This window comes from Diachasma alloeum, unplaced genomic scaffold (assembly GCF_001412515.2).
Source record: "Diachasma alloeum isolate Michigan unplaced genomic scaffold, Dall2.0 Dall_scaffold_00213, whole genome shotgun sequence".
Lineage (NCBI taxonomy): Eukaryota > Metazoa > Arthropoda > Insecta > Hymenoptera > Braconidae > Diachasma > Diachasma alloeum.
In genome coordinates, this window is record NW_021680378.1 from 986825 (window position 1) to 996577 (window position 9753).

At 42.8% G+C, this 9753-nt stretch overlaps 2 protein-coding genes across 4 annotated transcripts; one reads left to right on the top strand and one right to left on the bottom strand.

Moving 5' to 3' along the window:
* Positions 1–765: 765 nt before the first annotated feature.
* On the top strand, positions 766–7055 carry LOC114841043 (microsomal triglyceride transfer protein large subunit). Of its 3 annotated transcripts, none has more exons than XM_015255404.2 (5): positions 766–897; positions 1531–1554; positions 3263–3456; positions 4097–4747; positions 4907–7055. In XM_015255404.2, the coding sequence occupies exons 1-5, from the start codon at positions 846–848 to the stop codon at positions 6647–6649; spliced, it is 2664 nt and encodes an 887-aa protein (XP_015110890.1). In that variant the 5' UTR covers positions 766–845; the 3' UTR covers positions 6650–7055. The 3 variants fall into 3 exon arrangements, with proteins under 3 accessions (XP_015110890.1, XP_015110893.1, XP_015110892.1); XM_015255407.1 differs by having other exon boundaries at positions 837–897; positions 3139–3456; XM_015255406.1 differs by having other exon boundaries at positions 855–897; positions 3046–3456.
* Positions 7056–7071: 16 nt separating this feature from the next.
* LOC107037079 (dorsalin-1-like) lies at positions 7072–8100 on the bottom strand. The gene has a single exon (XM_015255410.1). The coding sequence runs from the start codon at positions 8098–8100 to the stop codon at positions 7072–7074; it is 1029 nt and encodes a 342-aa protein (XP_015110896.1).
* Between the last annotated feature and the right edge of the window lie 1653 nt (positions 8101–9753).

The following is a 9753-nucleotide window of genomic DNA, read 5'->3' on the forward strand; positions in this document are numbered from 1 at the left end:
ATTATTAACACGACGTAAAGAATAAAATAAAATTGAGATGAAAACCGCAAAACCGCAGGAGTCGGTAATTCTAGAATCCTAGAAGCCGTGACCACAAGCCGGTAATAATAATCCGACTTGTCCCTGATACACTGTGAGCCTGACCTTCGGAGTCGTGAAAAAAAAATTAAAACAAGAATATTTCGAACGTCGTGGAATGAAGTACTTCCGTATTCCAGTTACTAGCTCTGGGTCACCTCTTCGGGATTAACTGGGCAGCGAGAAAACAGGTCCTAATGCTTTTTCCCTTTTATTTTTCATGGTTCAACGATCCTCTTACTTATCTCCAACTACATACCATATTTTATAAAATAATCCGCTGCTTCCGGTGACAGCATAAATACAAAAAATCTCAATTATAGTTTTTTTACAAACTAATTCAGCCAATTGAATATAAATAAATTATTGTTGAAAAGTTGTTCACAAAAAATTAATATTATAATCTAAAAAAACAGAGAATTGATGATAAAAAAAAATAATTTTGGAAAGTTCAAATATTTAATTTATTTCGTTCTAATTTCCTTTTTTTTCAATGGAACCATCAAAATTATCTATAATAATAATAATAATAATAATATAATAATTACCAAAATTATCGCAGCAATGATCATAAACGTCAGAGTTCCCTGAAAACTAGTGTAGCTATACCAGTGAAGAAAAGTGGGAAAAAAATTCTGATAAGACACAAGTCGACATGAGTCGTTTAATTATTAATGTTTCATAGTCAGTACAGTAAAGTGTAGTGAAGATAAACGTCGGTTTGTAGAGAACTTGGCGCAGTCCTCGCGGTACTTCAACGTGGAAGGATGCCAGGAGAGACTGTCCTCACTGTCATCGTCTGTTCATTCGTCCTATTGGGTATGTTGAAACAATAATCATCTCCCGATCAATTGCTTCACCTCCGCTCAATTTTTCCATTGAATAAAAAATCAACACTCATAAAAATTAAATTCGCTTCCTGATGCCTTCCGCGTTAATTTATGCGAGTGTTTGTTTGTTCTTCTTGTTATCTCCGTATTTTTGGAATGAAAACAAACATTTCAAAATAGATTCGAAATGGGAGTTTTTTTTTACAAGTTCAGTGGTGGAGCGGTAGAACGGTTCGAGTCGACTTCGCGGTTGGCTAAGTTATCGAGTCTATCTCCGAATCTAAGGGAGGTGACGAAATTTTCATATAGACCTTTTTTGTAGAGCGAATTGGGGACTACAAAAAATGTCATAATGAAAATTTTGCTATCTCTCTTAGTTTCCGAGATATTTACAGAAAACCAGACAATAGTAACAATTTAGTTCGACTGTTTTACTGCTTTGTGATTGATTTCTTCACCGGATGAACATCATTATAAACATGGGGGTAATGGAACATAAGTAGACGTTCCATAAAAGGCAGAACGAAGAAAAGATCTTTTTTTTTCGTTCAAACAAAAAAAATTAACTTGTGTTTTTTTTCAAACTTTCAAAAGATGAATTGTTGATTTAATTTTTTTTCAGGTCCCACGTGTCAATCGGCGCCAGGTAATTGATAAGCAGTTAATACACTTCGTAAATACATCGCGAACTTTCAAGTTTCCGCTTGAAACGTAAGCGATGACTAATGCTCATGAAAATTGACTCAAAACTGTCAATGAAGAATGCGAGGATGGATGAGGCATTTTAACGCACTTCTGTCACGTGTGTGATAAAGATAATAACCTACCTCTTCGGTATTTATTCAACACGGAAGTAGTGAGTTTTTTTTCTGCGTAATTGAGTCTTCAAAACTTGATTATTTAATCATCTCAATTTCACAGGAATTGAATAAGAATTTTTTTTAAGGATTTTAATCAAGCGTTAAAAATCCATATTAGAGATTTATCCACTATCTTCTTTTAATAATGAAGAAAGTTACATAAAATTGTTGAAAATTCCGCGAAAAACGTATGAAATTTGGATGAAAATGAAAATTTCCAGGAATTTTTTAAGAAAAAAAAATTCAACAATCACGATAACTTTATAATTATCATCACTTTGATATTTTGAAACAACAACTTTTGACGGTTGAACTGAAATATTGAAGAACAACAAACCTTAACGAAAATTTTTTATGGATTCTAATCAACTGTTAAAAATCCATATTAAAGCGATCTATTCATGATCGTTGTTCAATAATGAAGAAAGTTACATAAAATTATTGAAAATCCCGCGAAAAATGTATGAAATTTTGAAGAAAATTGGAAATCCCCGGGAATTTAAAAAAATAAAATAAACAATCACGATAACTTTATAATTATTATCACTCTGATATTTTGAAACAATAAATTTTGACAGTTGAACTGAAATATTGAAGAACACAAACCTCAACGAAAATTTTTTATACATTTTAATCAATTATTAAAAATCCATATTAAAGATCTATCCATTATCGGTTTTAATAATGAAGAAAGTTACATGAAATTGTTGAAAATCCCGCGAAAAATGTAGTGAATTTTCAAGAAAACTGGAAATTCCCAGAAATTTTTCAAGAAAAAAAAATTAAACAATCACGATAACTTTATAATTATCATCACTCTGATATTTTGAAACAATAAATTTTGACCGTTAACCTCAAGTACAGAAGCACAACAAACCTCGACGAAAACTTCTTATACATTTTAATCAACTATTAAAAGTCCATATTAAAGATTGATTTCTTATCGTTTTTTACTACTGAAGAAAGCTGCATAAAATATATAGAATTTTGAAGAATTTCGAAGAAAATAGAAAATTCCCAGGAATTTTTGCCAAAAATAATTTTAAAAAAGAACAATTCCTATATTTTTGTAATCATTATCACTTTGATATTTTGAAACAATAAATTTTGACCGTTGAACTCAAATACAGAAGAATAACAAACCTCAAACGGACGTAGTTTAACCGATTAACGGTTTCCCTCACGCACGGTAGATCCCCTCCCTCATCCACACACACAACCACAAATTGTCCAACTCATCGTGATGTCTATCAACACAAGTATCGTGTCCCACACAGATAGAGCAAGTTGTGCGCCGGGTTTTGGGACCCCAGTACTGTCAGTCGAGTGCCGGCCATCGGCCGTTGTTATTCCATTGAAAAAATTTTCAGGCTCACAGTGAGCCCCGGAAATTCCCCTCCAAATCCTCAACATTCACCGTTAAAAATCAACGCTCTCTATCTTGCAACGTAATAATGTGGTATTCAAAGTGGACATGGATTCTGGTGATTGCAGCCGCGGTGGGGGCGTCAAGAGGATGGACTGTTGGTAATGGAATTGAATATCATCTGACAACAATTGTCCTATCGAGAGAGTCTGGTGCACCAAAGTCGGGTGGTGATGTTGGATTTCAATTCACTGCTGACTTGAGTGTCACTGCTGTTTGGAATGATCCTGAGGATTTTGATGTGCTACTTCTCGAAATTAAGGTATTTAAATTATAGTCAGAAGAATAAATCATTGACTCATCTGAATCAATCATCTGACTCGACTTCATTATCCCCAATTGTTCTGAGAATTATTCCCAACACTAAAATGCAACTGCCTACCATAATTCATTTAGTTGAGGAAAAAATTATCGACAGTGTATTTTCCCCCCGCATTCATACACCAAATGTGTTCAGAATGCTTATCATAAATTTCTGCTGTTAGTCCTGAGTAAACGTTGACGTGGTACTGTGCTATCTGATGACGATGCGAAGGGTCAGGCCCCCGAGTGAACTCGATTCGATAACCTTCGCTTCCGCGATAACGCTGTGAGAGACCGTGAAGCATTTCATTTTTCATTCGGCTAAATGTTTTACATAACTGCATAATTTGAAAGAACTATCATTCTGACGAGTAACCCCCTGCACATCTGACTTGCTTACCTCCAACATTAACCCGAAATATTTTCTATGTCCTTAGTCATCACCTCATCGCTATATACTGTACTATTTTACCACTCACTCAATCTTGCACAAATTATCTTTATTTTTTCCATCCTCGCTCGGTACGATAATTCCACTTTTTCAAGGCCCGCGGGTGTTGAAAATGAAAACATAAATATCGCGATTTCAATATTTTTAGCTACTTACCCCTCAACTGTACATCAAATCGCGGAAGGCCCCGGAGCCAGAAGGATTCGTCGAGCACTCCTCGAAGATTGATGACATCCCACAGCACCCGATCTACCTCCTCTGGCAGAACGGAGAGATCCTGAAGACATTCCTAAGCCCCGACGAGACGATCTCCTCCGCTAACCTTAAACGCGGACTGGTAAATCTCTTCCAATACAGAACCTCGGATGGAGAATATCGGGAACGCGATGCCTCTGGAGTCTGCAACGTCACCTACGAATCTCGCGGTCCTCGCGTGATCGCGAAATCCAAGGATCATTGCGAAGAGATCAGTCTTTCGCAACGGGATCAGCATCCTAACCCCGTCCTGGGAGTCAGCTTGGACAGCACTAGGTTCGCGGCCTACACGCTGGACCCCTCACTTTTACCAATCAAGATCGAGGAGACTGAAATCCACGAGGTGACGCTTCAGGCGAAGCCGGAAGTCGGCGCGACGGTCACCACTCAGAGGATCCTCCAAGAAACGCGAAGAGTATCAGCCTCGCGGATCGATGGCAGGAGTGTCAGGGACGCCATTGTTCACCTGCAACCCGGGTACAAGGAAGTGGAGATCGATCTTCAGGTGGAACCGATCACTTGTCCCGAATCTGGTTGTCGAACGGTACGTCACTATCTTATTTCTCATCTATAAAGATGCCGCGATAATCGATAATGTGAACATCGATAATGTCAAGGCAACAATTTTGAGAATATCGTATTGTTTCATATCGCAGTGTATGTCGTTGTTTAATCGACGCTCATTCAATGTGATTCCTTTCAGTTGGAAGAACTCATCGAGCAGAACCGAGAAGCCCTAGAGAATTCAGCCCTCGGAACCGCGAAATCTGCTGCCGCCTTCTTGAAACTCATTCCTCTGGTGCGAGACGCACCCGCGGACGACCTCACGAAAATCCTGAAGAGTCCGCGGTATCTCCAGCTGAAGACCCAACTGCTAGACGTTTTAGGATCAGCATCTACTCCCGCCACTCACCAGGCAGCTATGAAGATCCTCCGTCAGGATGAAACTGGCGATGACAGCGAGCGTTATCTGTGGGCATTGTCAATGTCCCCAGTACCTCACCCAGACATTATCAAAGACGTTCTCAAGCGTTCTGAGGAGACACTCCAAAACGAACGGGTATCTGAGACACTAGCGCTGACCGCGGCCGCCATGGCGAGACAACTTGAGACGCCCGCGATAAAGGAAAAGGTTCGAGTCAGCCTGGAACTGGGGTTGGACACCTGCACGGGTGATGATTGCCGTCTGAAGTTCCTGCGGGCCCTCAAGAACCTCAGAAGTAAGACTTCTCTCCCAATCTTGATGTCCTACGCTATCAACGGAACGAAATCTACGAGTGTTGCAGCCTGGCGAGCCCTGGGGGCTCTCGACTCCAGATACGTGACCGAGGATCTCAAAATCGCGGCTAAGAGGACGTTCTACCAAATTGGAGGGCCTAAGAGGGACAGCAGCGCTAGGACCCTCGCCGCAGACATCATCCTTGAGAGTGAACCTTCGGTTGAGGACCTCAGGGGGTTTTTGGAGTACCTCACTACTACTGACTCCATGTATGAAGTCCGGAGGTACCTCAGTCAGAGATTAGAACAACTCGCGGAAAAGAACTTGAATTTCCGCGAAAAATTCAATTCCGCGATCGAAGTAGAAGCTAGGAGAGTCAAAAACTACAATGTTCTGGCACATCGCGGACTCAGTACGGCCTTCACCAGGCCCTTCCTGACGTCGTCCGCGAGTAACGGATCTCTGGTGACTGTTCAGGAGGTCAACTCTGGACTGCTGAAACGAGGAGTTGTTGATGTCGTCATGCAGACGGGTTCTCATGAGGAGGCACTCTTCTCCCTGGGACTGTTCGCAGGTGGCCTTAGCAGCTTCATGTCTTCGAATTCTCAAGAGGAGTCGGATGATGAGGAGGTCGCCACTGCGGGGATGGAGATCGGAATCCTCGGAGTAGGAGTCAGGCCCTTTGTCTTCTTCTCGGGACAGGGTGAATTAATGGGACACGTGTGGTCGGGAACAGCTTCGGAGAGGACCTCCGCGTTCCAGACGATTGCTAACCTCCATCGACACAGGGAATTGGTGCCATTGGGTGTTGGGTTCATCGCGGAGATTGACGTTGAAGGGGCCGTGAGCTTCGATCTCGCTGGCCAGATTCAGCTGTCCCTCTGGTCCAGAAACGCCCAGTCTCTCGTCGAAATGGGCGCTGGGGTTGCTGTGAAGGGTGGCTTCAGAATCAAGTCCGATTTTGTCCTGAGTAATTCGGAATTCGCCTTGATCCTGGAACCCAAATTGGAGTTATCCACAGACGTAGATTTCTCCGGACCCGTTAGCCTCTGCATGAGATTGATGCAGCCGGATGTGTCCGCCGTACATCAGATTTATAAAATCGAGAGGATACCTGGGAGCAAGCATCGGCTCAGGAAGACGAGAAGGGTCGTTGTACCGACCCCGGCCAGATCATATTTGCTCAATAAGAAGAATAATGAAATGTGCTCGAAGGTGTTTAGCTAGTGATCCATCTTATTTCTAGAGACTCAAGAAATTCTATCGTTATCCGAACTATTTTTTCCAATTGCTCCATGTGTATAGTGTAATATTGTGATGCAGTGAAATGTATAGATATGTGAGATTCAGAGATCCGTGAACATCAGCTGCAAAAACAAAACCAACCATTGATGATATTCTCCTTCATGCTCATCAGAATGATAATTTTGTCCATTTACTCATTTTCAATTGAATGTCACTCGATCTAGCATTACTTGAAAGTCTGCTCAAGGCATTTGTTTAGTTATTTTTGTATGATATAGCAAATAATTGAAGACGCGACTGATGATCCAAATGAAATGATGTTTCTGTTCTGTTCGATGAATGCCATAGTTTATTAATAAAAAAAAGAATAAAAATAAGTACAAACACATGATGAATCCTTAATCTTATCGGCAACCGCACTCAACCACCACCATATCCTCGTACCCGTACTGATAAGTCAGCGTACCACTGGCATCCAAATAAAGAAGACTGGTTGGCGCCAGTCTTGTCGGCACACAGCAGACCCTCCCAATAGTTTTGCCTCCCTCCACCCCCTGAAGTGCTCCATGCAGCAACGACTGAACGATCGCGTGTTTAGTCGGGCTCAGGTGATCGGGGAACGGAAAGAAGCACTTTCCCATGCACTGATAGGCGTCGTAGCCAGGTGGAGCTACAATCCACTCATCATAGTTGATTGCGGAGAAGTCAACGTAGAGAGGGCGTTTCCTGCAGGGGTTCTTCCTGCGCCTCCGAGGATCCGCCGACCAGGAAGCCACAGGAAGATCCTCACTCTCTTCCTCCGCTGATCGGCGTGTCCTCTTTTTGGGCTTCGTATAGCTGAGGAGGAGAATGGGACCCTCTCCCCCCGGTTGTCCCCTGACCCTACCTGTCACTAGAAATTTTACGATGTCTTCCTTTCGTTTTTTCACGGTTGACGTCACGTCGAACGCTCGCCAGGTCTCATCCCTCCTGGAGGCCCTCAACCCCTCGGGCTGAACGAAATGGTCCATCGACTTCACCCGGAGGATCATACCTGCGGTGCCGAGGAGTTCCGCGGCTTCGAGATACTCCTCTGGGTTGACTGGAGGCAGTTGGAACTCCAGAATCCGCCCGCCGCCGTTGTGTTCTATTGGCCCTGAGACGTGCAGGGGAGAGAGTGCCCGGACGATGTCCGCTGATGGCCGCCGATGATAAAGCTGGAGCATGTACCTGGACGCTGCTCCACGGTGTCTTCTCTTCGGGGGTTTTGGGTACTTCTTGGAGATGTTGAAGGCCCGTTGGTTGACGACACTGGGTGCGGGCAGCGACAGGTCCAGTTGGATTGACGTACTAGTGAGTACACTTGGGGCGTTCCAAGACGATGTTCTCCAGAGGCAGAAGAAGCCGAGGAGACCCGTGGGGATGAGCAACCAGTGCTGACGGTGGTGGAACATTCTATATCATAAAATCAACGATCAATCTCTATTGGTCAAATCGCGACGATCTTCAAGGGAGGATAATTACCTGTTCGTTGACTCCAGATCAAAATTTTTGATCAATGCAGAAGCATGTCAGAAACGCGATTCAACTCACGTGGTACAACGCTGACTGTGGAACCTCCAGAGACTTTCATCCAGGAGTATCTGCTCGCTACCCAAATAGCAACCAATCAAGCCTTTAAATTTTCAGTTATCTATCTCAGAGGTATTCCACTTGAGTGGATTCAAAATATATCGCGCATAAAGTCTTCACAAGAGGGGTTTGATACTACAGGCCTCGTTGTTAGGGACCAACGATTACCATAGGCTGATCAATTTCGATCTGTCAATCCCAAAATAGTTCATTTGAAGGTGACATTATCATAGAGTCGACGTCGGTAAGCCATCACCGCTAGTCGATAACTTGTCCTCGTCTGCGAAAATCCCGCCCTTCGCGTTCGCATTCTGGTAACCGGAAGAACCCTCCAAGTATCAATGCCGCAAAGGGTGAACTGCTTATCTATAACAGGTTCACATCGGGGTGGGACAGACATAGAGGGCGGCTCATTGATTTCTTCCCCCAATTGTAACGTTAGTCCCGCAACAACATCAAGAGGGTGGCGTGGAAGGCACCACCAGTGCGGCTATCCGCATAGCGGACTGATAATAAAAAAAAGGGGGTAAGAAGTTACAAAAAGTCAGACGGGTTAGATGACATGCGGAGTCGTTCGTTTTAACGATAACCACCCTTCTACTTTATTTTTTCTGTCTGTTCCGCTGATTTTTTAAGCTGGTTTCTTTAAAGTTATCAATTTTTTGAGGGGGAAAATTGCTTTAAATTTGGAAATCCTCTGGTTTTGAGAACCTAAAAAGTGGACCCATCACAACGCCCGGAATCTCATATCAAGGCCATCAGTAAGTACAACTACATCAATTGTCATTTGGCTGTTCTTCTCGCGGACATTTGTTCGGGAGATTTTTTTTTAATAAATGGGGTGTATTTGGACTGTTGAATGAGCTGTTGTAACTTCCTGCGTGGGGCAATTGATTTTTTTGGGGCAATAATGAACCCTCCTACCGGAGAACTCATTCCAAGCCAATTTACGTGTCCTGTGTTGGCATCGATTTCTATTATTCTAAAGAGTTGAATGGAGTTGGACAAGTAATATTAGTTATCGGAGGGAGGATCGATAATTGTAATTATTTTATAAATTCGCGGAAGTAATGTCCGCGATGTAACTCATCGCGACGGAGACCACGGAGAATTCGCGAAAACAAAAATTATTATGAGGGTAATCGAGTATTACTGACCATTATCCATTTAAAGTGTTGCAGACACACTTCGAAGATCTCCTGCCCTACATCGGAGGTGCTGGCGCCCTGGTGTTAACAGGTGTCGCGGCCTATTACGCGACAAAACCAAGCCCGGAAACACCACTGATGCCCCTCGACGCTCAGTCACGGCTACTTCCGGTGAGCGAGGGTAGCCTTCAAAGTTGTAGTTGTTTGTGCAATGAGAAATGGTAGGCCTATCAGAATTTGTGCAATCAGCAGAATTATCGGTTCAACATGTGTCACTCAAGTATCCTTAATTTCCGGAGATGGTCGTTCTAGTCGAAATCGGAAGCA

Bases quoted from the DNA above. Each gene is read 5' to 3' on its own strand.
- LOC107037079 (XM_015255410.1), bottom strand. From the start codon at position 8,100: ATGTTCCACCACCGTCAGCACTGGTTGCTCATCCCCACGGGTCTCCTC.
- LOC114841043 (XM_015255404.2), top strand. From the start codon at position 846: ATGCCAGGAGAGACTGTCCTCACTGTCATCGTCTGTTCATTCGTCCTA. The intron at 898-1,530 runs GTATGTTGAAAC...ATTTTTTTTCAG, and splicing joins CTGTTCATTCGTCCTATTGG to GTCCCACGTGTCAATCGGCG. The intron at 4,748-4,906 runs GTACGTCACTAT...GATTCCTTTCAG, and splicing joins CCGAATCTGGTTGTCGAACG to TTGGAAGAACTCATCGAGCA.